The sequence below is a fragment of the Pseudopipra pipra genome, chromosome 5 (genome assembly GCF_036250125.1).
Source record: "Pseudopipra pipra isolate bDixPip1 chromosome 5, bDixPip1.hap1, whole genome shotgun sequence".
NCBI classification, from domain to species: domain Eukaryota; kingdom Metazoa; phylum Chordata; class Aves; order Passeriformes; family Pipridae; genus Pseudopipra; species Pseudopipra pipra.
In genome coordinates, this window is record NC_087553.1 from 2,672,961 (window position 1) to 2,700,874 (window position 27,914).

General features: G+C 39.8%; 1 protein-coding gene across 4 annotated transcripts in view; it reads left to right on the top strand.

The window, feature by feature from the left end:
- SCUBE1 (signal peptide, CUB domain and EGF like domain containing 1) overlaps positions 1-27,914 on the top strand; it is a 175,269-nt gene that overhangs the window by 81,112 nt on the left and 66,243 nt on the right. For 3 of the 4 annotated variants that reach the window (XM_064654102.1, XM_064654103.1, XM_064654100.1), the window contains exons 5-7: positions 7,219-7,344; positions 13,610-13,726; positions 16,214-16,303. In XM_064654102.1, the coding sequence (XP_064510172.1) occupies positions 7,219-7,344; positions 13,610-13,726; positions 16,214-16,303 (333 nt within the window). The remainder of the gene's footprint in view (positions 1-7,218; positions 7,345-13,609; positions 13,727-16,213; positions 16,304-27,914) is intronic. The other variant, XM_064654101.1, reaches the window with a different exon arrangement.

The window sequence follows — 27,914 nt, forward strand, 5'->3', positions numbered from 1 at the left end:
GTGTTTGAAAAAGTGCCCTAGAAATATTTATCTTTAAAACATTTTATTAGGAATATTTCTGGAAGCCAAGTCTGTCTCGTGTCAGTTGTGCAGATTTCAGAAGGAGGAAAAAAATTGCGATCTTAATATTCTTTTTTTTAATCCTCTCATCCCATCTCTTGCCCTATCTTTACAAAAATGATACTATAATGATTTAATTTTTGCTTAGACCTGGTTCAAAACCTTCTCACTAATGAAAAGCCACCTTTTCAATTAAATTATTTATTTATATTTGTGCAAATCTCTTTCTGAGATTATTTTAAGTCTTCATTGGAGATCTAAAAATCTTTGCTCCATCTTTGTGAGAAGTTTCACTTGGTAGAGGTGGTGAATGTTTGATTAAATACTGACTTTTCCTGTGATCAGGGAGGGGAAAAAACATTTCCTTGCCATTGTCTGTCTAATGTTCTACAATTTTACTATGTTGTAAACAGGTACTTTTTGTCTCTAGAGACTTTCAGAAAAGAGGTGAGACAGGTTTTCGTAGCTCTAGCGTACTGAGAGGCCCAAAATATTTAAAAAAAATAATGTGGGAGTTTCTTATTCTTGTGACAACTCAGAGTTTCTTTGTGTTTACTGAACTCCTACTGCTGTGAATGAGTGTTTGGAGGTCGTGGCGTGGCAGTGTCTCCCTGAAAACCAACCTTCTCTTTTGCTTTGCTTTACTGTTTAAGGAATTGCTATTTAAAGATGAAAACTGTAGTGTTGAGTGTGTTTTATTTCACTTTCTTGTCCTTATCTCTCTCTCCCCTTGCCATTTATTTCCCTTTGTTTCCCTTTGTGTGAAATCAGTGGTTAATATCAGGTGCCACTGGCAGAGACCAACACTCTTAATTCTGCCAGAGCAGCAGCAACACACGTTCTGTGGGCTGTCTTGCTGAATTTTTATTTGAGATGATCCATATCTATGTGTGAGAAGGTAACAGAGACTATTGGAAAGGGTTCTCAGTGAGCATCAGCTTCTCTTGGTAGCTCTGCAATGTGGGAAGCAGACTGAGATTGCAGAACTTCTTTCATGTGTTCCACCAGAAAGCCAACACAGATTGGTCACAACCAAGCTGATATGGATTTCAGCCAGTCTTTTTTATCCTCCTCTTGATCCCAGGGGAATTGCTGACATTTTCTGGCAGTTTTTGATCCCGTCTCCTTTCCCTACTTCCATGGTTTTTCTGCTGATTTAAACTTGGTCCGTTCATTCTCATCACCCGCTTAATCCTTCTCTCCTCTCTTCTGAATTCACAGCACCTTTGCAGAATTGCAAAGCTTTGCCCTCATTGACAGAATGGAGTTTTATTTCTGACACTCTTTCTAAACCTTAAGACCAAATCCCTCTCCATGGCTGGATGACACATGTGCTTTTCTGGCTGCCACTCAGAGCAGGAACATCTTGCCAGCCACCAGGCTGCTGAAGATGCTGTCCCTGAGCACGTTTTAGGTCCAAACTGAAAACACATGTCATTGCTAAACAAACTTGAATTTGTTTATTTTATAAGGTACCAGCAGCTGTTTCCTTGTATGATGTCCAGGATTTCTCTACTTTTCACTACTTAATAGTGTAGGATTCTGTTTCCTTGGGGGTCAGCTTGCCTGCTTTATTTGTTTGCTTTTTAACCTGTGTTGGGGTGAGTTGCAGTCACTGAAACAACTACATTTTCCTAAAGCTTTAGGCAGAACCAAGGAATGAAGATAGGAAGTTTGTTGTTCTTTCAGTGAATACAGAAAACATTAGCCCATGACTCAGATTGTTGCATTCCCAGTTTACCCAATGCCAGGTTTCTCACTTGGCTCTGCAGGTCTGTTCTTACATGGATGCTTTGTACCCATCATGTTGTGATCAGCTCAATCAATTTATTTCATCCTCCATTTCCTTGCTGAAGAGAGCAAATCTTGAGAGGGGTTTTATCCTTGAGTAAGGACATTCTGTTTGGAGATGAAGCCAACTTAAGCTCTCCCTGGGCGGCCAAGCTCACCCAGACATTCTTCACATCCCAGAATCAGGCTCTTATTAGTGAGCCAGAAATGTCCAGAAGATCTGAAGCAACTGTGCAGCATTCCAGGCTGTTGGAAAACAGTCCTTCTGCTTTAATGGGCCTGAGATCTGACCATATGGATTTGTTGGCTGTAATGGGGTTGTTCAGCCAAATGCTGATTTTCATCACTCTTGAGATGCACATGAGATGTTGGAGTTAGAAGGCCAAAGCAGGGACACTCACAGGTGGGGATGGGGAACTGCTTTCCACAAAGCCACACAAAAAAGAAGTTAGCAGTGTGTTTTTTATATGACAAAAATTTGCATGAATAATGTAGCATTTGGCTACATTAAAACAGCCATCTCACATTTTCACTACCATCGTGTTCCCATCTCCATCAGAAACTTCGTGTCTTCTGGTTGGATTCCATTCCTCACAGAGTAAGAACCCTGGGAGAGGAGTTGTCTTTGTCAATTTTCTAAGTTGCTTGGTCATTGACCACTGGGGGGTTTTTGTAAGTGCTGTAGTTTCTCACACAATTTTTAAAAAGTAAACAAAAAAAATATCCCATTACGTTAATAGTTTAGTAAACAACTAAAATGGGAATGCTTGTTTTCCTCTTGCATTCTTTCCTCTCTCTGCTGCTGTAAATATATTCCCCTCTTCCCAGCACCAGGCATGGAAGAAGGACCATAAGTGACAATCACATCATCTAAAAACATTATATTTCACACCACATTCTCTTTCTTTCTTTATAGTTATTACAATTACAACATAGTTGGTATTGTTATATTTTGCTATGAGATTTTGCTATGAACTGTATCAACTGATCCTGTTGCAGTTGAACTCTACCATTCCTTAAATTAGCAGTTCTCCAAAAGAAAAAAGTCCTGAAATCCCTGAATATCCCCAGTAGCAGTTTTGTGGCACCACATGGATCCTGTACCCAAGCAGAAGTAATTATCCCCTATAACTAATATTGATGGAGAGACACTCACCACAACAATTGCATGTTGTTTGTAATAATATAAAGGTTTATGCTTTACTTTACTCGTGGGTTATGTTCAGAAAAGTGTTTAAAACAGTTCAGAAATAGTTAAGCACTGTGGCTTCTCCAAATCCATCAATTCAATGACTTGAATATAACTTATTTTTAGTGTCTTTTTAGCTCTTCTAGGAGTTACTGGAACAGAATCATTTAAATTATGTGTGATGTATTAATTTCATAAATCATGTCTACAACTTTTGAAATTATTTTTTATAAGACACTTTTTTTTGGTATCTCATGTTGCAACTCTAATAAGAGATTTCACTGTGTACCTGGTGCTAAAATTAACTTATCAACAGAAAAAAGAATGTGATTCTGTAGCTTTGAGGACTGAGTGTAAATAGTGCACATGCTACTGTGCATGCCAGTGTGTATATACAGGTTAAGTTCAAGATCTCTTGTATTTTCTTACCACATTCAAGTCCATGTAGTCTGACAGCACTCTAAAAGTTATTCCTGTGTTTTGTCTTTGGTGCAATTTAAATAGTCTTTTTTTGGATTGTGTTTGGAATCAGCTTGTTTATTTGAAAGTTATAAAAACAGCAGCAATGTAAACACAGAGTAAGTGAAATGATGACAACACAGAGGACAATCTGAGCATATATGATGAGCCACGGGGTGAAATAATTGCTAGAAGTGTTAATTAAGATGAGAACAGGCAGTGTTAATGAAAAATAAAGGCTGATCAGTACCTTAGTTGTCACAGTGAGGCTGATTTAAGCACTTTCAGAGCCATTGAGCTGAAAACATTTTTAGAGCATAATACAATGGGGGGGTCATTGTATCAGACTGAACATTTTGCAGAACAGCACTATTAGGAGATCTGTGATAACCAGGTGGCAGACTGGATTAATGGGGCAGACTCACACCCAAAGCTCTCCTAGGCCAGGAACAAAACTGCCTGTGGGTTGTGGGTGCACAGGACAATGTCTGACACACTCCCATGAACAACCTTTTGTAACTCAAAGTCGGAAAAAAACCCAAGAATGCAACAGGAGAGAGTTTCTCAAGTCGTATCTAGAATGCTGAGAGAGGATTTAGTTTTAATTAGATTAGTGTTTTCCTTTCTCAAGTGGCATTTCTCTTCCTGTTTATATTTTCCAGTGGATTCTGTTTTGCTGTCTGTAAGGTGAATTTGCTGAGAATGTGTCTGTGTTCCAAAAGTTTATTTTGCTGTCTGCCAGCACTGCCAAAGGGAACACGCACCCACTCTTGTGCTGCCTTTAGAGATTACCTTGAGTAACAGCACATGGAATTAAGATGCTGCTTTTATTAACAGTTAATATGTAAGACTTTTCAATATTGGGCATTTTAGTGTCGTGACGATAAAATAATGATTTTTTTTTTTTGATGTACAGACTTCTCTTTTACCAACATTTAGACTCTCCCTACATTTGAGAACTGTGGTTTTTCACTTGACCCAAATTATCATCAGTTCTAGAAGCTGGGACATGCAGATCCCTGCAAAAATCCCAGCTGGGAACAGCTCCTGGTGTTCAAACCTGAGTGATGCAGATGTTGACAAGAATACTGAACAAAGTCATTTTAGGAATATTTTTCTCTCCCATTTATATGCATTTCTATAGCAACAAAAATTATTACTAGGAAGGTGTTTAGCATATTTTTGTAAATTTTTAGTGTGATTTATATGCTGTATCATTAAAGATTCAATATTGTCTGAAGAGTCAGCTTGCAAAAAAGGTAAACTTTATTTATCAACAATGATTCATAAATTACTTGTGTATGTTGATTGATACAGAAGACATCTGACCAAATACTGTATTTGCTGAAAAATTTAAATTTGGAATTATTAGAACTATTTGCCAATTAAGACAAATTTGGTTTAGATCACCTTTTTTTTAGCAAGGTAAAATTTGCTGCATTCTTCTTTCAATATATTTCTTCAGGCTAGAAAAGTTTTGCTTAGCAGTTTTTTGTAATTTAATTTTTAGGGATTTTGAAAAATGCTGAAATAAAAATGAGAATTTTCATTGTGCCCGAGTTCCTGCTCTTGACTGAAAAATAATAGCCTTTCATTTCACTAGGAAAAAACTTAGCATTATCTAAAATAATGAATTTCAGGCTTAGGAGATTTCTGTGCTGATCTCCAGCTAAACATGGAACTGAAATAGTTTTTCTACAACTCTGACTACCTGATTCATACAATAGCTAAAATAATTAATACAGTAACTGAAATATTGTGGTCTTACACACAAATAGCAGGATAAAATTCTACTCTTGTCTCACTTTTGTTTCACAGTGTAATGATTTTGAGCTTCGATTTCCCCCAGTATTTTGTGTTGTCTTCCCAAGTGATTTTAACAATGGCAGATATTCACTATCTGTAAGTAACCAGTGAAAAATCACTTGCTTCATTACACTCCTGGGCCCTTAAATATCTTCTTTCATCTATGTAATTCCCTCTCCTCATTGCCTCAGCAGTGTGACTCAATCAGCCATGTGTTATCTTTCCCAGATCCTTTTCTGGGCAGAGCTGGAGTGCACAGGAATGCAGTTTGACAAACACATTGTGTCTGAAATCCTTTGTTGGGAGAAGTGGAGAGAAAGAGATTATAAAATGCCTCAAAACCTTCACTAAGGCCATTCCCAGGTTTCTTGTGTCTGTTCAGCCAAACAAAACCTTCATACCTCACTTTGATGTGTAGGATGGTATTATGGCTTATAGGATGTATTGTATCTCACAATAGCATCTGTTGTCCAGGCTGCAAAGTTTACAAAGAATAACTTATTTTGTGTTTTGGCAAGTTTTAAGACTCATCAAGGACAACACAGAGGGGAATTCAGAAGTAATAAATATATCTGCTGTCTATAATGTGGGTTGTTACAGGTGATGAGGTTTAAGATCCTGATATCTTCTGTAGGACTGGTGATGTGTGTTTTTCATTCCTCTGCTGATATAAACCTTTCAGAGGTAAAACTGAGGAGAGAGAAAACTTCTTGAAGCTGTTAACTTCTGACAACCTGAGGGAATCTCTGGCTTTCTGTAGCATTTCCTCCTCAAAAATTTGTACAAAAAACTCCCATTTGCTTACAGTAGATTTAAGCTGAACATTTTACACTGGAGTTATTTTGAAAAATTAGCCTAGAACAGATAGGAGTAGGTGTTGCAAAGTGTCAAGTGCCTTCTTGAGTCCACACTGTTGTTGCTCACACCAGTGTTTTGGGGAATAAATGCTGTTTTGGGGCAGCAAGCTGAGTTACACTGTGAATTCTCTGTCGGTGTACTCTGAGAGAATTTGTCTCTCCTTTCCAGTCAGATATCCAAGGGGAAGTCTGGGAAGGCTTTGTAATGCAAATGTGGCTAACCTTCGTTCCCACAAGGAATGTTAGATGCTGACCCATAAGAGCTGAGTTCAAGATTTCTGTGAATATGTGGGGTTTGAATTAACACAGCAGTGAAAGGCTCTAAGAGCATAAGGTGCATTCAGTATCTAAATCACTTACATGGTTTAGAAAGCTAAAATTGGCACTGTGATGGTTCAAAGAAAGCTGATTTACACTGTTCCCTGGCACAAACATTATCAGGAATCCACCCACGGCACTTGGATATTTGTGTGTTTTGTTTCATAGAGTCAAAGGGAAAAGTGGTGGTAGGTTTGTTGGAGGTGACAGATAATTGAGGTGCATAACAAACAGCAGAAAAGAAACAGATCCACTTAGTTATAGTATTTGATGGATTTTGTGTGTTAGAAAATATAAAACACATTTACAGGCAAATAAAAATGCACCAGACAGTAACAGCCATTAAATTTATACAGGGAAAAAAATGACAGTGAGTTCAGTTGCTGAACTCTGATAATCACCAGTGGGACATTGCTGGAGTATCCTTTAAATCCATGACATTTTCATGGAAGATTAAAATATAGATACAGAATAAGTAAGTCACAAGTTCTGAGTTTCCACATGCAACAGAGACACCCTATAGTCCACAGCAGCATTTGCCCAGGAGGAACTTTGACTTGTATTACACTGTTTTGTTGATTATAAATCTCTTTTCAACTCTGTCCTCTTGTCTCGTGGAACAAGCAAAAATGAAAGTTAAAGTTGCTGAAGGACTGGGTATGTATAATCATTTTGTAATTTTACTTCAATACTAATAATTTCCATTTTTCTCTCTCTTTTTTTTTTTTTTATTCCCAGAGGGTATGAACTGTATGAACAAAGATCATGGGTGTGCACACATCTGCCGGGAGACACCCAAAGGTGGGGTTGCCTGTGAATGTAGGCCTGGCTTTGAGCTTGCCAAAAACCAGAAGGACTGCAAATGTAGGTAGATGAAGATTAAATTTCAAATGCCCCAAAATGTCTTGTTTTCTTCGTTGTTGTTGTGTTCCAGAAGGAGTTAACTTTGTTTTGGCCAGAGATGATTTGTAATGTTAGCGATGTGGGATTTTTGCTGTGGAAGGGGTATTTGGGGATGGGTAAGAGGGATTGAATGATGGAATGTTGAAATCTTGACAGTGGCTCTCTTGACAAAATAGTAACAATTTTTCTACCTCCTTATGGATGCAGAAAAGTGAAGGATCAGTTTAATGGAGACTTTCCTTGGAAAGCAACACAAATAAAGCATAGTGGGTTCTGGCTTGCAATATTTGGGAAGACCACAGTGACAGATGCATTGATAAGTCTGCTAATGGATTTAATGATAAAGCCACCAGACTATCAAATTAAGAGTGTGACTTCCTCTTTTTGGAAGGATGGAAATGATTGCTCTAGTCCTGATTCCACTGCACACAGTCTAGCTTTCCTTTTATTACTTGGAAAACATGCAGCTGTATCATATGTACTGTTCTTCAAAGAAAAGCCCCCAGTGACATATTCTTGAAGCTGGGATGCTGAAGATACAGATCTTCATTAGCACACAAAATTAGAAATCTCCCTGTTCAGGTTGAAATAATTGACCTCAGCATCATTACCTGAAAACTTCAGGATTGAGTCTTTCTGGTGGCTTCAGTGAGTGTTAGATCTGACTCCAGTAGCTTCTTGGTAGCTTTGTGAGAGACCAAAAAAGAAGGAAGTTTAATGAAACAGTGTGAAAAATGTTTGGTGCTTTGCACAGGGCCAGTATTTTTGAGGCAGTCTTTCTTACACTTCTGGTTTTGTCTTCCTGAGATCTCCACTGTATAAGCATGAGGTGAGATGGTATCAGTTCCCAAGTACAAAGTCAAAAGAATCACCTTTGATTATCACCAAGGAATGCCACAGGATATCATACAGCCTGATTTCTGCAGGGTATTAAGAGGTTACACAGGGCCAAAGGCAAAAGCACAGAGAAAAATTGCATTTATGGTAATTTCCATTCCCAGTGTTTATCAGAAGTGAACATTGCGTGCTGGTAATTGCAGTGCAGCATCAGCTACATTGGTGAAGTGGGAGAGGATGTTTATTTATGCTGTTTGTTATTTGTTTCCTCAAACTGTGTATCTTTAGGAATTTCAGTATCCCTTTTCATACTGAGATGGTGGCAGGAGTATGAAAGCCTTTTCCAGAACATTATTTCTAAATGCCTCAAGGTTTAATAGAGTGAAAAACCTCGATTTATTCTGTGCCCCTGTGGTGTTCACATTGTAGCTGGAAGTATAATGAACTTCTGCTGACAGACCTCTGAGTGAGGATGTTGAGTTTTTCAAGGCTGCAGACCTTACTTTGGAGTGCACCAGCCCCTAAAGCCACAACACATTCTGCAGGCATGTTGCAGAGTTTCATTTAAAACAACTGCTTCTGGCCCTCACAAACACAAAATAGCCACATAGCCTGGGACAATAATTGTGAGATTACAGCAGGCTCTTTATAAAGGTCTAGTTCTGAAACCAAATACTGACTTTTAAAAAAACTTTTTCACAGCTGACCATTTGAGCAGGATTGGCTTAAACCTTGAGGTGGAGTTTTGCAAGTGACAAGATTGTCATTAAATTCTAATTACATAATCAGCATCTGATCATTTATCACCTCATGCTGATAAGGAAGGCACTCTTGGTGTCATGCTTTATTCACTGTACATGATGGTCAGTGCTCATTGAACAGGCTTGTGTTCAACGTCCTCCTCTCCATAATTTAGTGTCATGCCTCTCCTGCTGCACCGCATTTAAACCCTGCTGTGAACCTGAAATTTTTAATTTCCTCGTGGGTTTTCCCATGATACTCATTAGTGTAATATCAAAGTGCTTTGTAGGCGTTGGCAGTGTGTTTTCAGAACATTCTTGTCAAGTTACAGAGTGCTGCTTTGCCTGTCTTACAGAGGGGAAATGAATATAAAGATGGTGATGTCAAAGCCATTTAGGAGTGATAGGAGATGAACAAGAAACACACAGAACCCAGCTCAGCATTTACAGCACTGTGATGTGATCCCAGCCGAGCTCCTGGTGGCTCCAGCTGTAGCTGCAAATGCCATGGAGAAAGGAATATAGTATCAGTAACCTGGACTAGAAGGGATCCAGGTGACTTGCCAAGCCCTAAGTAGGAATTCCACGGCGAAGGCAGAAGTAGATCAGAGTTTTTAGGGCTCTGTCTGAACAAGACCATTCTTTCTTGACAGTCCACCTCTGATTTGCTCCTCACTCTGCAGCAAATGGGAAAAGATGCCCAGCTGTTTCCACAGCCCTGACCTTCCCCAGCTTCCCTGTGCACTGAATGACACAGGAGTGTTTTCTGCATTTGTCAGTAAGGAGAGAGATCATGATAAAAGGGATCTGTGGACAGGAAGTCTGGGATTTTGCAGCTTCTGAGTGCTTAAGATTGCAGCCTTAGTGGTTTCTTGGTGTAAATTTGAAGGATGCCATTTTTCAGTTGCCCAGCATGCTGAGAAAACAGTGGGACTAAAGGGACCTCAAGAGGTCATCCAGAAAAACACCAAGATCCATACATAATTCCTCAGAGGAGCTGCATCCTTTAGATCCAAAACTTCAGTAAACTTCAGCTTCTGGTAGTTTACTGATATTTCTGTAGAAACTGCTTTAATGGCTTTATTAGAAGAATATTATGTTTTGTCAGTGATTCTCATAGATAATTGTTGGCAGCAGAAAGAAGATACTTCGGAGTAGTGAATTTGGTTCCAGATTATATTGAGAAAATATGAGAATTTACCTCCTCTTTCTGCATCTGTGTCCATGAGAGATTTTAGGATCCTGCTCCTGAGCATGATTACATTAGAAATTTTTGATAAACTGAAGATTTTTCCCCCCCAAATGTGAGCAAACCAGGACATTTTGTGTTCATCTCTTTATTAGCTGGAAGTTCAAAAAGTAAGAGGGAACCTACAGCAGATACACATGCCTGCAAGTTGCAACCTAAAAGAGTTATAAACAAGTAAAAGACCTTCAGAATGTTAAAAATCTGAAGCTATACTAGAATAAATAATGTAAGCAATGTTGCATGCACAGCTCAATCACATAAAAAAGAGAAGCCCATATATTAAGGTAAATTATGTATTTAATGGCCAATTTAGTTAAAAAGCAGTGCAGTTCTTAATTTATCTGGAATGACAATGTTTGAATTGTTGCAGAGATCCATTCTACAAAACCATAAGACCTGGCTTGTGACAAATTCTGTGGCATCTGAGCCATAGGGATATCTCTCAGGGCAAGATCAGGACATTGTTATCCTGGGGGATTTTTTGAGTTACTGGATACTAAATGCTGGATTTAATAATTGGCCACGTGTTTTCAAATACTCCTTGTCATGGGCGTGTGAGATGGAAGAAACAAACAAAAAAAAGGATTCTCTGAAACCTCAGAGAAGCACTGAAAAGAGGATTTAGGGTTTAGAGTGAGAATTCTGGTATTTTCTGTCTTCTGGGGAGTTTAACCATCAATATCATTATCAGGTGGAATATGTACATTAATCCAGACAGTTGTTTCTTGTCTTTCATCATCAAAATGTCATTTCTAGACTAGTCCATATATATTTCTATGGATGTAGGCTCTGGTGTCTAAAGCAATGGTACTACTCTGGTTTTAAATCTGCTGTGTGGGAATAAATATGTCTGAGTTCTAACAGATAGGTGTATATTCTCCTTTGGTTTAAAAAAAAAATACTATTTTCCATCTCTTTTATTGTGACATGATTTATAATATTTTAAGGTGATGTGTGTCTGTCAGAATTTACCATTTTGCCTCTTTTTGTTTGCCTCTTGGATTTCATAGGCTCTGAATGAGCACACAGCCCTTTGCATGGCTGCAGAGTCCAGATTAATCAGAAATAATTTTTAAAAAAACACTTTGGGGAATTCTCAGTAACACTGCTTTAATTCTTTCTGACAAAAATGGAGTAGATCTGGATGTCCATTTGCTTTTAAATAATTACTATTTTCTTCCTCTAAGCAAGAGAAACTTCTCACCGTGTCACTGCCACGGAATTAGGGCTGGAAGAAAAGCGAAATGACATATTTTACAACCACTGGATTTTGTACCAATTTCACCTGCGGGGCTGTCAAGCTCCAGAATTTTGGCTCAAGTTGCTTAAAATAAATAAATAAATAAATTGTAGTCTAGACAGAAATTCAAATCCTTCAAAAACGTGATTTACTAATGTTTGTAGGAGACAGGAAAAGGAACTGACCTACATCTGTGTTCCCTGACTGGGTAGAACAGGACCCAGTAACTTTAATATACAGGGAAACTATAAAAGAAGTGTGTGATTCTGCAGGGTTTACTATAAATGCCATCAGTCTGGATTTTTTTTCACAGACAAATATAGTAAGGAAAAGTTCCTCATATTTACATCAGATATTTTCATCCCTGCCAGCAGAGGCTTTCAGCAGGGAATGCCAAAAATAACCACTGCAGTCAAGTTTTTTAAAATATGGGCTTTGTTGCTGATTGCACTTTAAAAATCTCAGTAAAAATACTGAAATGTATTCAAACTTGTGGCATAAACAAGACCTTTAAGTTAATTAGTGATGGCATAGAAACATGGAATGAACCTCCATATAGTCCTAGAGGCACGTGGGATCAGGCATAAGGGGAGGAAAGGTAGAGAGAAATCACTTTACCTTGGATTAGCACAAATCAAAGATGGGAGGTTTAAGAACAGAGAATTGACATAAAATTTTGTTTGGTTTGCATCAAAAATAGAAGCTAAAATGCTGTTGTGTAGTGAAGGGAAAGAAATGTTGCAGAATTGTTTGTTTCAGGTGGTTTGTTTGGGTTTTTTTCCACAAAAATAAATGATTAGTTAACCTGTAAAAGTGGAAGAGGAGAAAGAATGCCTGAGGGTGGCTGTTGCTTAGGGGGATTTTTTAATGTAATTCCTTGGAAGTTTAGGATTCTTACAACTTGGGGGTATGTGAGTTCAGTTCCCTCCTCCATCTGGTGGGACTGAACCCACAGTTCCCATTTCCCAGTCTAGTGCACAAACTGTCAAGCTCCAGTAAGGGAACATGGATCAGGCTGCTCTCCACCTTTCACACTGGCATTCCTTGCAATTGGATAGATATTCCTGGAAAGTGAGGTGGGAATCCAGGCAGGCTCTCTCAGAGATTGTTCTTAGCCCTGGGCACCAAGGCTGTTCCCTCTCTGTCCCTGAACAGCACAAGGATTTTATTCCCACTGTTCAGTGGGAAGGACCAGGGATGCACCCGTAGTGGCCTCAGGTCTGTGCTCACCTGAGAGATGGACAATTCCTGTTGGAATCTTTGCCAGACTTCAAGGACTGAAGTTGTAAACTCGTAGTTCCCCCACCGGCAGGAGGCTTGAACGGGAATTCTGTTGGGTGTGCTGGGGTGGGTCTCCCTCAGTTGCTTTTCTTAGAACTGTTCCATTTTAAGCTCAGTATTTCAGTGGTTACTGAGAGGGACACGACAGCTCAGCACTGAGGTGCTCACACCAGAGGGGGGAAATCTCATTTCTAGGCACTGTGACTGAAAATTCCGGTCTACTCCATTTTCAGAAGGTGGGATTAAAGCAGGGTCACTGAGTTCAGTGGGAAAACAGATGAGCTCAGCCCTCTTGCATTAGATAGAACCTCAGTTTAGAGACAGATACATGATTTTCAAACCCTGTTAACCATTATCTTGGTTTTAGTGTATCTTGAAATTGGCTTCTCTAAATTTTCTTAAGCTAGAAGGAAAATTCTGCTAAGACCAATGTGAGTAGGTTCCTTCTGAAAGCAGGAGTCAGCATTTAAATTACTGTAACATTTCAAAACGAGGAGATGAAGGGGGAGCAAACAAGGGATGCTGTCTACAGACTTGAAAATATACATGTGTATTGGACATGAATTTTAGGAAGAGGTGGAACTGGGTACCCACCCCTACTAAAATTATTAATACAGATAGACTGGGGAAAATATAGCACATGCTGTGATTTTTCTCTCTCCACTGCACAGATTGAGGTTAGGACAGGAGACAGACGTAAGGGAGGGGGGGCAAAAAGCAGAAGAAGCACAAAATAACTGCAAACACAAAATGTGATGTTGCCTCATGTCTTGGTATGTTACTGCTCTTCCGTGTTCCACAAGGCCCTCCAGACTAATTGGTTTCATTGTCGTTTTATTTATATATACATATATACACATTCATTTGGGGCTTAACTAGTAACCTGTAACTATGGGAATGGAGGCTGCCAGCACACCTGTGATGACACAGATACTGGGCCTGTGTGTGGTTGTCACCAGAAGTACGCCCTGCACTCCGACGGCCGAACCTGCATCGGTAAGTCCTGCTCTGCAGCGCCTTTGATTTCGTGCTCCTCACAGAATACTCATGTCTACACCTGTGTGTGTGTGTGTATATGAGTGAGTGTGGGTGTGTTTGTACCTCACAGGGGTTCAGCACCACTGCTGAGAGAAGTTCCTGCTGTGGCTGAGGTCACGCTGGGCAGAGAGAGAAGCATTTTGTGCGTGTTCTGTCAAAACGTGTGTTAATGAAGTATCCCCTTTGTTACTCACGTGCAACTTTTGTTTCTCTTCATAACTCTATTAATTGTGCAAGTTAAAAGGTGCAGAACGTAATTTTTGAAGTCAAAAGGTGTAGAACATAATGTTTTAAGTAAAAAGGTGTAGAACATAATTTCCAATGAAAGTTCAGCGCTTCCCTTCGCTTCCATGAGTCAAGACTTCCTTGCACAAAGCAAGGTTAGGAAAACGATCTTCTTTTCTAAGCTGTTATCAGGGAAAATTAGTCATCAGGATGTGCCTTCTTCCCTGTTGTATGATTTATGATTGTAAAAATTATAATACCTGTAGTGAGTAAGTTTTCATTCAGAATATTATTAGGAAAAAAGCTGTTCAAGAGATGGAGCATCTGGGGAGATGCCGTGCAAACATTTATGGTTAGAAAATGTATTATTTGCTTAACGTCATTTCTTTCCACTCTGCTTTAAAAGAAAAAAAAAAAAAGAAAAGAAAAAAGGATATTTTTGCATAGTGCAAGTTAACATTTGAAAATTCTTGGTGACGGATCAGAATCTAAAATCCATAATGGTTTTCCCACTGGTGAGGGCTTTGAGAGCAGGTTTTATTGAATGGATAATTGATCTTCTGTTTATTATCGTTCACTAATACCCTTGGATTGATGTTTTATTTTGTCCAGCATGTAAAAAATGATTTGAAAAGCTGTGTACACTGCACCTGTTTTTTACTTTTTTTTTCCCATTTTTGTAATGTAATACATACAACTCCATGTTACATTCCTTGGTCTTGTGATGTAAGTCACATATTACTGCCTGTGCTGATTTTCGTCCCTCTAAATAGTTCTTTCTCTTAGAATACTTTTAATTTTTTTATTTCTTTTTTTTTTACATTTTTATTCCTGCTTTCTGGTGATGGTTCCTGATTGCCTGTCTTGTCTGATAACTGACGTTTATTAATTATTTACAGAGAAAAAAAAAAAAAGGCAAAACAAAAACTCAAACAAAAGCCTCTATTGCAGCCTGATCCCATCTAGAACTTGTTAAAAACAAAACAAAACAACTTCTTGTTACCACTCAACCATGTAGTGTTGCCACAAACAAAACCTGCCAGCCTCCTCCTCCTCCTCACCTCAGTGATTCCAGTGTTTGCTGTCTTCAGTGGTGTATATTTTCCAGGCATCACTGCAAGAATGCAAACTTCTGCAATGCCAGATAAATACTTGTTGACCCTTTGTCTAACATATTTTGTCTTCGTTTGCTTGACTTAACCTTTTATCTTTTTTTTTTTTACGTTTGCTGCATGTGAAAGTCCCCACTTGCATTTTTCGTTTTAGTTTTCCTAATCAGCATTTCCCTCTTCCTAGAAATCATTTTATTTACCCAGCTGCTGCTTCTTCATCGCTCTCCTGTATCAGAAATCTTTAATTTTATTTCACCTACTGATCATCTCTTCCCACACTCGTGACTGTTTCTGTGTATTTCTAATGAAGCATAACCAAAGTCCTCATCATGCTGTATGAAACTCTTACATGTAGGATATCAGAGACCACCTTGTCAAATGATCTTTGATGCCATCTTCTCGCTCACTGCATGCTTCTAAAATTACTAAACCCTCTTCTTGCAACATCTTTCCTAGCATTGAATGTTTAGCTAGTAGTGTTTCATAGACAAGCAGGCAACCAGCACTGCCCAAATTGATCTTTTTTTGTGTTTGTTTGGTTTGTTGTTTGTTTATTTTTTGGTGTTGTTTTTTGTTTAATTTGCATGCTGGTGTTTGGTTTCTCCTTCTCTGATGTGTCAGTGTGTACAAGACTATGGTGCATCCATCACCGGACTCTTCTTGCTCTCTCTGTCTGTCTTAGTCTTAGTCTTAGTCTTAGTCTTCTGCCTGCCACCTTCAGATCTTGGTGCCACCATCAGCCTGAACCACAGTTTGGTAGTTTGTTTAACTAGCCTTCCTGAATTTTAATTTTCATCACTAACACCTCTCTGGGGCACTCATGGTTAGTTGTCTTCTTCTCCAGTAGGAATCCAGCTTCCTGTGTGTCGTTAATTACTTCACAGTCGACCATTCTCCCTTCTCACCCTCTTCCTTCCTCCTCTCCCTGAACACCCTGTAATTTTTTCCTGGGGTCTCAAAGGGAATTAACTCTCTAACGGGGATTTAGTGCTTTCATGCCTTGCTTCTTGGCTTTGGCTGTGCCATGCCAAGAAACTGTCTTAGGCAGCGGAAAATTGGGCTTGTGATTAACCAACTGCTCCATGTTTGTCCCTTACTTGTGTTTTAGAGAAGGATGAGGCTGCAATTGAGAGTTCTGAGTACAATGCCACGTCAGTAGCTGATGTGGACAAGCGGGTGAAACGGCGGCTACTTATGGGTAACACTTTTCTTCCACTTCCTTTGTTGTGCTCTCACTTTTGTCTGTATGTGTGTGGGGGGGAGGTTCTCTTTTGGTCTCATTTGGTTTTGGTCTCCTTTGGTTTTGGTTTGGCTTGTTGTTTTTTTTGTTTTTTTTTTTAACCCGACTTCATCTGTGTGGAAAGGTCACCAATTTTGTTAAGTTCTCATCTGTTGTACAACTTCATTTCTTGTTTTTAAACTTCCTTTTTTTTTTTTTTTCTAACGCTGCAGCTTTTAATGTTCAGTTTCCTCTGCATAGAAAGAAGCTTTTGCCATTAACCTTACTTACCTTTTGCAAGCTACTTTTTTACGTGTGGTTTGTGTGTTTGTGTGTATGTGTTGCTGTAGGATTCCTAAAAAACCTCCTGTTGCAGACCTGCCTGTTGACTTAAAAGTCAGTGATGATGATGATGATGATATAAACCAATGTTCTATTACATATGTGGCGTTAAATGAACAACTGTATTTGCCTAATTAAAATTTCCTGTGCTTTTGATTGAAGTGTAAATGTTATGACTGGAAATTCATTTATTTCCTTTGCACAGCTGTTTCAGTAACCACTGAAAGATCTTTCCCTAGTGACTAGTGAGCTTCTAGTATGTTCTTCTTTCAAGACTGAAGCATGGCTTGTTCCTCTGTGTTGTTGGAGCCCGAGAGTGGAAGGGAATACGAAGTGCACTGAACAATGAGGATAATTCTTTAGCTTCTGCTCCCGGTTAACCCATTCAGGCATTCCCCACCCACAGGAGAGCTTCTGGCAGGACAGGATTCTGCCCTGTTCCCTCTGGGTTACTATTTCATTTCTTAAAACCACTGAGTCCTTTGGAGAGGGTCCTGCTGGCCTCTGACAAGCTCAGCTCTGGCTGTGAGTGCCCACACCTACCTGGAGTGACCACCTCCAGGAGAGCAGAATATTCACTTTGAATATTTAACTGATTGCTGGGCTAATAATTGCAGTAGGTGACAGCATTTATGAAGTTTCCATATCACTTGTGTCTTGCCACCCATGACAAACCATCCCCTCACCAGCAGGACAACCCCTGTGTTGGAAATGGCACAGTGTTATAACTCTGTGATGGTAATAGATGACAATATTGAGGGCGAATACTTTCCCTCATGTGACAACCTGGGGGGCATATGTCCCTTTATTTTTAGCTTATCCATGATGGTTAATTTGCAGTTAGCTTGCAGACCTAGCAAGTGAGCCACATCAATTTATTGTTTCATGATACACTATTTCAAGTCATTTGAGCTAACAGGAGCTGTGAGGCTGCTCATCTTGCTTTGGAAATGTGCTGTTAGCACTTTTAGCTATAATTTCGAGAAGACCCACAGTCTCACAAGAAGTCAGGGGGAAAAAAATGTGCCCAAAGGCCTCTGGACTGCTGAAAATGCAGCCCTATAGGTGTAAATGGTGAGTTTGCCCAGTCAAAAATGGTATATACAGTACAGTGTAGAGGTACTGAGCAACATAATGCACTGTGTTGATGCCTCATCCTCTCGTAAAAGTAATTATCCAACCTGAAAGTAAGCTCACACTGCTTACAGGAGTCCAGGAAAATGGCATTAAAAAGTTTAGCATTAAAAAGATTAGCAACAGCCTTCTTAATTACACCAGCTCTGCAAGTTCCAAGCTTAACACAGACTATGGAAATAGGTTTAGGGAGATAGTTTAAAATCCAGTTTGCAAAATACATCGTTTAGCTCTTCATTAGCAGGTATCACCCAAGAGCTGAGAGTGATTCCTTAGTAAAACATTAACTAGAGCAGAAAAGAAATTCAGTTAGTGAGTGAAATCTGAGTGGAGGGCTTATTACTTAGAGACTTCTCTACTTATTTATTTCTTCTGATTTCTAATGCTTACAATTGATTTTTTTTTAATGGATCTTACTCATTTCAGAAGTGTAGTGGCATTTCCATGAAATTCCAGGTGTCTTCAGATGTTTTCTAAACAGCTGGTTTAGCAGGTACTGGAAGGCTCCTCAGGAAACTTTTTTTTTCCCAGCTTTTCTAAATGGACTGTGATTTTTGGCCCTCCTGCAGGCAGTCTTGGGAGAGCAGGAAAAGTAGATGACTTTATGTAATTTTAGTAGTCTAATGAAAGGTGCTTTCAGTTGCAAGTCCTGAGCTGGTAATTTCTAGTCCCCTGTCATTTGCTGCACACTATTAAAATGAGTATGATCTGTATAACCCTTAATATCAGCCAAGGTATTATTAATAATAATAAGATTATTAAATATTCTTATTTATTATGAATAATTATAAAGAATAAGCTCGCACAAGATGATTTGAGGAGAACATTTTGCTGTCATTTTGCTACACCAAGACTGGCCACCTCTGTGTCTTGGGCTGATTGTTACAGGGGCTGTGTCCCAGTCATGGTGTGGTTCTGTTACCTGGGGCTAAATCTTAAACAGAGCAAAGTAATAAATACACTTTCTTCCTCCCTGTTAGATGCATTTTTGCCTAGGTCTTGTGAGGCAGACAAGAAACTGGTCTTCTCTCATGACCTACGAGAAACTTTCCTTTGGAACCATCCAGTGATTCCCAGGAATTTTCATCCAACTTTTTTCATAACGTTTGGAAAGAGTCTGTGGGTTAGGAAGGACATTCACCCTGCAGAAGTTCACACACCCCCAGGCATTTAAAGCCAGGGCTGTACCATTATCTGTAAGGTCCATTTACACCCCCCCTTGTTGCAGAGCACCTTGCACTTGCTATTAACCAGTAGGGCACGACCAATGTCTTCAGGTCTTCTTAAAAATCTGGTATATCTATCTTGCACTTAGTTGAGCACTGCCTTCAGCTCTTAAAATTATGTTCAAATCTCTGTTTTGTGCGGTACAACACTTTTTTTTTTTTCTGAAAATATTCTCTTTGACCTTCTCTGTTTTCCCTTCTTTTTCCTTGGGAACCTCTTTGCCACGACTGTTTTCCCGTCACAGCATCGTAGCATGAGACTGCCCTACCTGGTTAAAGGAGCCTAAATCTAGCATGAGTTTGAAACACAGTGTATCCTGCCCTGCCTACCTGTCTGGAAACCATTCTAGTGTGGGCACACAGCTTTAGAAGCACTAAATTTCTGCTCAGCCCTACTGATATGCATATCCCCAAAATATCTAGTCCTGTGTCACACCTTCAGCAATGGAGGTTGCTTTTATTCATGTTTCCATATCTCTTTTTTCTGTTGCAGCCCTGGATAGAACTCCTAAGTCAAACAGCCCCACAGTGTACAACTGTAAAGATGAGTCATCCTGCAGTCCAGCTCCTTATCATTAAATAAATTGTAAATTTATCAAGTCTCTTGGGTTTAACATCCTTCTTGGCCACTGTCTTTCTCTCAGAAAGGCTTCAGGGATTTTATAGAGCTGTTGTCTGAAGCTTTCTTGTACACAGAACATGATGTTACTGGACACAAAAGTAGAGTTTGTAGCACCAGTTATGCCATTGGGCTGCCTCATTACAAATAAATCAGCTGCTTACAAAGGTGTGACAGGCAGCTCAAAACTTCCTCTCTGAGGAAGCAGAGCTGTAAAACTGTCTGGTGTTAAGGAGATAATGCTTTGCTCTTTGGCTACTCTTTACATCAACTCTTAGAACCAAATAATTTTAGGATGTATTTCTTTAGACCCATTTCTCACTGTGTTTCATTTTCCTTCCTGTTCTCTTTAACACTCAGATGATCAGGTTCATTTGGGCTCGACCTCAGGTGACTTCAGAACAACTGCCAGGGCTTTGTTCATCTTCCTCACCTTCAATCCACCTTTTCCATTCTTTCCAGAGATCACTGTTACAAGAACTCACGTTGGCAATAGAATGTTCTTGCTCTGGTTGTGAGGTTGGTTCCTTCTTGTCACACAAAGAGAGTTTTACAAAGTTCTTTTGGGTGTAGCAAAGAGCAACAGGACACTGAGACCATTTGAAGTTAAGGGAGCACAATAATTTCCCTGGCATGTTTAGGAGAAGTGTGATGGTGCAAATAACAGTAATGCCATTGCTACCCATGTCTTCAGAAGGCCAAACTCTACCCAGAAATTCACTCCTTCATGAGACATGTTCGGCTCATTTTGTGCCAGGGCAGCTTAAGATTTTTCCAGTGAACACTGACTTCTGGGGTCATCAATGAGGTTATTTGCAACCTGCATCAGAAACAGTGATGCAGTTCTCTTCCCTTGAAGCTGTCTCCCAAGATCCCTGCAGATTATCTAATGTCACTTGATCAGCTCTTTCATCCGGTCTCGTGCCTCCTGGAGGTACCTGGAAACATCAGCCAGGGTAACTGTGTTCATCCTGTCCTGGCCAAAGCTGGTTTGATTTCAGATTTTTAGCCCAGTACCTACAAAGGATTTTAAGGAGCTGCTCATATCATATTAAGAAAAAACCCACAATTTGAGCTTGTCATCGTGCCCTACAGCATTTGCAGCAAAGGTAAACATTTCAGCATCTGTTACATCAAGGAGGCAGAGAGATTTACAACTTCAGAGCTTAGGTTTACCCATTTGAACCAAAAAAAGCACTCAGCTTCATGTATCTTGAGTCACCTGAGCTTAATAATCAGACATGTGGTATCTTTTCCTACACCACAGTTATCTAAGGATTAGGCCACCCTATTCATCCTGGACACCAAGCATGCTTTTGTCTGGAGCACCTGATTGCCTCAGTGGCAGAAAGGTACCTGGTTATGGCTCTTTTCCACACCAAATTACCTCTGCAGGTGACAGGTTGTGTGAGCAGAGGTGGAGCCATCTGATGTGAGCTGAGCACACTCCCCAGGAGCTGAGGACAGAAGGGCCATCTGAAGCACCATCCTTCCTTCTGCACTTGCCCCTCATAGAGGCTCCCAGATTTCATGCAGCATTCCCAGAGCATTCCTCCACATTCCCTGTTTCCAATGAATTAAGATCCTCCTCCAAGTATCTCACATAAAGTAGGGATTGCAGAGGGCACACACCCAGTGTGTGAACTTCATACTGATCATGGTGGGAGTAGAAAGCAAGGTCACTTATTGGAGATGTCTTGTCCCTGTGCACATCCACACCATCAGCCACCCTTCTCCCCTTCTTTCTCTTAGTCCATCTGGAAATTCCTGGGATTCCAGACCTCAGAAGAACTGATGGTGTGGGACTGTGTGGTCTTAAGGCTAAAAAAATCCCAGGTCTTAACTTGCAAGGATCTATGCCCTGTGTGAACATGCACATGAACAGCAGATAAAAAACTTCTAATTTCTCTGGTGTGCAGGCTTCTTTTTCCTTCCACCTCTCCATATGGCACCTTGAGGGGGTTAATCTTTTCTACTGAAGACCATAAGCTTGGCAGAGCAGCAAGGGGGTGTTATGGCTTCTGGATTTTAAAATCATAGGGTAACTTGTGAATTTTCTAGTCAGTTATGTCTGTCTGACCTAAGCTGTTGCTTCCTGCCTGGTGTTTTGTTTGCTAGGAATTTCAGGACTTAATTTCATTGAATCACTGTTTTCTCTTCAGCAGAGACATACAGCTCTTACTCCATTACAGGAAAACAGAATCCACAAAGTTAACTAGAATTACCAGAGTCTCATAATTAAATTTATTTTCTCCTGACACGTTTAAAATGATGGCATATCAATATGGAAACCTTCCTCGTATATCCTTTCAGGCATCCAAGGATCTCTCCTGCGGTGATTCAGTGTGAATAACTTCTCCAAAATCATACCTCTCTCTTGAAATACTGTATAAACCACACGGTGATTCTGTAGTTCTTATGGAAATCCACCATTTTCTGCATTTCAGGCCTGTATGGTAGAGCCATATTTAGCTTCTTTTCAGCTCAGGAAAAGGAGCTGTAGAACAGTAGAACTTACTGAAGCCATGCATTCTTAACCTAAAAAAAAAAATCTTTTCACCTGATGAGAGTTTTCTGTCAAAAGCCCTTTTTTTGTGAAAGTAAGTTTTGTGGGAAGACTCAGGTTTTCACAGTGCTTTTGCTTGGAATGTTCTTCAGAAATAGGGAGACAGGATGTGCACAGGAGTCTCGTTAGGACATTCATTTGAAAAGTGAGGAAATGATACTTGAAGGCCCTTTCTCTGTGCTTTGCCACCCCTGTTCAAGGGAAATGTTGGTCTGTAAAGTCAGACTAACTCGTTATTGCCTTATGAAGGTGTTCCACCCTTGGGCCAGTATTGACAACCAATAGCCTGATAAAGGCTTGGCATTCTTCAGTTTCAATAAACATAAAAGCATAGAAAATGTGGTTTTCTAACATGCCCTGACTACCAAGCATTGGAGTGCAGGGTGTTACGAGCTCTGGTTTGCCACTGGAGGATTTCCACAAGTCTTAGGTTGTTTGATTCCAGTGTGAGTTAGAAACAGACTCTGCAAGCTTCATTTTTGGTTTCTTTCAAAGTGGAATTTTGAAGAGTTTCCAGGTGATACTACTCCCAGTTTTCTGTCTCAAAGAGGAGGGAGGTGGACAAGCTGGTGTTTGTTTTCAAGTGTTCTTTCAGAGCAGTTCACTTCTATCATAGTTACAGCTTGCCAAGGGTCAGTTTAAGCCAAGAGCACCTTTTCAGTCTGTACTTTAGTACCTGGCTTTGTTGTGCTGCCTCCCGGGACTCTTTCCAGTTACTTAAAATACGTCTTTATTTTTCTGAATGGCTTTTCCCTGACTTAGAACTGCTCACTGACAGCAGACCGAGCGTGTGGCTCTGTGTGCATCCCAAACCTCTTTGTGCTTTAATCAATAAAGAATTTAAAGCATATAACTAACAGGCATATTGCTGGGAGGCTCCCTGACTCAGTTACTGACTGTGAAACCAAGACCTTGCTTTAACTCCTTCTGTCAGTTCTACTTTGCTGTATGAAATCATAGCAAACAGGGGGAAGGAATCCCCGAGGTCATTCATGCATTCTCTCTCTCCCAAGGGCAGGTCCTTTCATCTCGAGTTATCGTCACTTTTATTCACTGGGTTTGTGAATGGTGTGCTATTTCCTGTAAAAATCCCTTTTCTTCATTTCTTTGCTGATGATAAAGACTCTGACCTTATCCAGAATTCCTGGCAATACCTTCCATTGTTTTGCTTCTCCATTTTAAATGAAAGGATTTGTCCAAGGTCAGGAGATAATGCTCCTTGGCAATATTCAGAGTATTTCAGTTTTGCTTAAATGCAGCTTCTCTGGGCAGAATACACACCACAGCTCCTAGTGCTAATTTTAAGGGACCAGACTGGACTCACAGGGTGCTTATAAAACACCTGATCCAATCTATCAAGTGATGTTCCCTAAGTATGTCACATTCCCTGAAGAGGAATCGATCTTCACACATTCCCTATGTGGCAGTGCAGAATTCTCATCCTATTTTCATGCAAATAAAATTCTACCAATCATGAAATTGCAAGGAAGTGAGGAGACAAGCATAACGAAGGGAAGAATTCCACATCCTGCAAGTTACCCTTTCTGTCTCACCTTTTTCATTCCCTGAATATGAAGCTCTTTCATTTCCTCCTTCATCTGTTCACAGCTATTTGTTTCGTTCATTATACTCCTGTGAATGCTCTTTCTCTCCCCTTTCAGCATCACAGAGCAGAATTTGCATGAGAATAGCATCGTTCTCCCTTAACTGAAAATTGAAATATTTTAGTGGTGTGTTTAGTTTCGTTCCTGAGCTTGTTTGTCCTTTGGATCCCTGCTTGTTCCCTGATCCCGTGGCACACAGAGCATGTACTGCCACTTGCAGTAAAATTGCCTTTATGGATGGCAGCAGCAGCCTTACTGTGTGCTCCCTGTCTCATGGCTTTCTTACTCTTACTGAATATTCCCTCTTACTTCAAGGCAAGCTCAATTTATAATCCACAGACTACTATTTTTTTTAATTGCCTGAGTGGAGTTTTAATCTCTTCCAAGTCTCAGGCTTTCAGAATTTGTGTATTTTTGGTCAGAATTTGAGGGGGTTCCAGAGTGTGGGTCTTTATTCAGTTAGGACTTTTATCCAGTCCTGCAGTTCACCTGCACACAGCAGTGATGCCACTAGTGGTTCAAATTGCTTCTGTATGATTCTCTGTATAACATAAAAGTTAAGAGGTGGAGGGGACTGTGAAAACCCAGTGGAATCCTGGTGTAGGTCCTTATGAGGGCCTTAAAATGCTGCAGTGATGCAAAGGATGATTACAGACAATGGCAATTCATGGTTTCAGATCAGATCTTCTCAAAAGTCCCAAAGCCATATATTTGGCTTTCTTTAACAGATATCCTTAATCTTTCCTCACTTGTTCAAAGTTTGTGAATTAGATGCACAGAAATAAACACATTTTTATGTGCTTAGCATAGGTAAACAGGTTATCCCTTGGTAGGGGCACAGCAGCAGTTTACAACAGCTTTAGTTACAGCACAGCTGCTGAGAAACCCTTCTTGCCACTCCAGTTTCCAGGCAGTATTACCTCAGAGGCACCTCTTTAGGAAAAACTGGTCTGAGGTAATCCATACACCTCATGCTTTCACTGGCTGAAGCAGTGAGTGCACTAAAGCTGATATTCCTCTTGCAACATTTAGCCTTCGGTTACATCAGGATTGACTCCTTCGTGTGTCTGACCCCTGAATTTCAGACAGTTATCTGAGCATAATACACTGTGTTCATGTGCCAAATTCAGACCAGGTGCAGGAGGAGATAGGGTTACACTCTGAGTACTGTTACTCATAACTTTGCTTGGACTGTGACCTACTCGACAGGACCTGATAGCTCCTCTGGATTCAGGCTCCTCCATCAGGAATTCCTCTTTGGCTGGCAGAAAAGTTGACTCGAAATGAGCTGCTCTAGGATGGCACAGATCACTGAGCTTTAGGCTACTGCAAATGAATTCCAAATAAAGGCCTTTTGAATTGCTGGTTTGCTTTAACTTGCCCCGTGGTCAGTGTTAGCACTTGGGCAATCCTGGGAACTAAGCAGGGGGGAATAGCATTTTTCCACTTCCACGTCTTCCTTTTGGCTGTACTTTCTGCTCACCATGTCAGAAATCTGGCAAACTTAGAGAATATTCTTTGTTTTGGGGGGCTGCCATCTCTTTTATTTGCAGCCTACCTGTTGCTGCAAAAAATCCTTTTCCTCTGCCTTAGGACAGGAACTCAGTCCAACCTTCCACTCTTAATTCAGAGATGGCATCTGCTCTCTTGTTGTTATCTGCTCTTTCCAGTCACTGTGTTATGATCAAGAATTAGAAAGCAAATAGGGTTTTCTGGATCCTATTGGCTTCAATTTGCCATGCTGGGTAACAGAAAAGATCGGGTTTACCTTGTCTGGTCTCACAGACCTGTATAATTTTGTTCTGCTTTGCACCATATCTCAGTTCCTGTAAAACTGGTTTGGATCTTAGTTCAGGTTGAACCAGGCTGCCAAAAATGAGTAGGACAGATTTGCTTGATTTTGACCAATACCCTTAAAATCACATCATGTTCTTTTGTTCATGAGATAAATTGAAGTCACAAAAATTGGCTTTATTAAATAATTGGCTACTTCAAAAAAAAAACAACAACAACAACTCAGATGTTTACTTGTTTAATAAAAGAAGCTGAAAATCAGGCTTTCAGAAATGTTCTCAAGCCATATCCCATATTGCAATATCCCATAGTTACTGTTTTTTTCTTATATATATATACATATCATGGTTAGAGCAGTAAATATCCTAATGGAGTAAACCTTAGGCAAAACATATTGGTAATGGTTTTAGTTATTTCTTGTCTATGGATCCACTGAGCAGATTGTTCCAGAATTAAGAGTTTGCACTGGAAAAACACAATGTAATTTCTCCCAGACTGCCTTATGTAAATAGATGTCCTGTTCTTTAGATCCCTTTTTCTGTCTGAATATTCTGGTAGGAATTCAATAAGGATGTAGATGGGGCTACAAACATCACTTTAAATTAACAGCAAAGTCTAAATGTTTTGAATTATGAGCTTTATCATAATTCAGAGGGAATCTAAATGTCAGTTCCGTGACACTGCTTTACTTGTGCCTTCCAGTTCTTCTTCTGCTCCCTCATCAGAATAAAAAAAAACAAAAACAAACAACCCAGAAATGTGTGAAAAGGTTTGGAACAAACAAACAGAAAATGCTAAAATGCTGAGGTTGTCTTTCCCAGAGGGAAAAAAAAAACCAGAGAAGATGGTCTGTAGGATCAATATCACCGTTAAGGCCTGATCCAATTTTTAACATCCATTTTTTTCCCTTCCCCAGTGTGATAAAATGAAAATAAGAAGTAATTTTTGCTTCTGCTCTTGTTTGAGGCCTAAAAGTTGTATTTGCTTTTCAAATATAAAGTTTGAGGTGAAGAAGGAGCTGAAGTCCTTCCACCAGAAGCACAGGTGGTCAAGCATTTGGGTTTGTGTTGTGTATAGGCCTCAGCTCTTCTCTTTGATGTGGCTCCCAGGACCTCTTTCCCACATTCTGCTATTCATGTTTGCTTTCTTTTCCCAATGTCTTCTCGCGACCTTGAGTTTAGGGAATTTCATCAGTACATCTCTCCAATAATCCAAAATGTTAGAGGTGCTGTCACATGTCCTCCTGCTCACTTGGGTCTTCACTGTTAAAGAGTTTGTCATGTATGAAAGTCAGAGTCGCTAGGAAAGTTGAAGGGTATTTATCCCTTTCGGTTTGTTTTACTAAATCTGTGTGAAAATAAGAAAAGCTGGCTTGATTCCTTCTATTTATATGTAGAAATAACTCTTGTTCACTGAATGACCCTTACCCTACAGATCCAGTCATCCATGCCATGGGAAAAAAAAAAATTGTTGTGTCTCTTCATTTTCACTGGATGTCATCCAGAAAGCAGAAATATTACTGCTTATGTTCATCTTGTGCTGATGAACTACAATAAAGGGGTCTTCATATGCCAGAGTTAATCTGCTAACATAAGATTTACTGCTCTTTGCAGTGCCATGCCAAACCTCATCTCCAGTGCCTTTGCCTGGCTTTTAACCTTAACTCTTTACTCCTGGCAAATCATCCCACCCTTAAACTGTAAAAAATTTGAAATTACCTGAAAGGTTTTCCCTTCTCTGAAAGATAAAATTATTTGATATGTTGGCCTACACGTGCACACACACAAACAAGTGGAAATGCCAGCAGAAGAATTCTTCAAGCAGTAGTTTTAACCTCTTAAGGAGTAAATGAAATTCAGAACTATATTACTTAAACAGTTTGGTTCAGGTCCTGCAGGTTGTGCCTAAGGTGAAAAGAACTCTGCCTGAAAATAAGGAATTGCAGCCTCAGCTCCATTACAAGAGAAACATTTGTTAGCTGTGCCTCCTGGCAGTTATATGCAAATCTATTTGGGTACTAGTTGCCCTTTCTAATTAATATTATTATATAGCAAACATTGCATAAAAATCTAAAACCTATCCAGAGGAGCATGTGTGAGTGTGTCTGGACTCAGAGTTTTGTCCCATGCTGGTAATGCAACCCCTGGCTTTCAGGTTTTTTTGTGAGTGCCAGGAGCTCATTCCACAACTGATGTAGAGAGAGGCCTGTGCCAGTGCAAAAAAAAAAAACAAACCAAACAACTAAAAAACTCAAAAAGAAACCCGTTACACTTTTTTTTTTCCTATTTTAAAGCAGTGAAGTCCC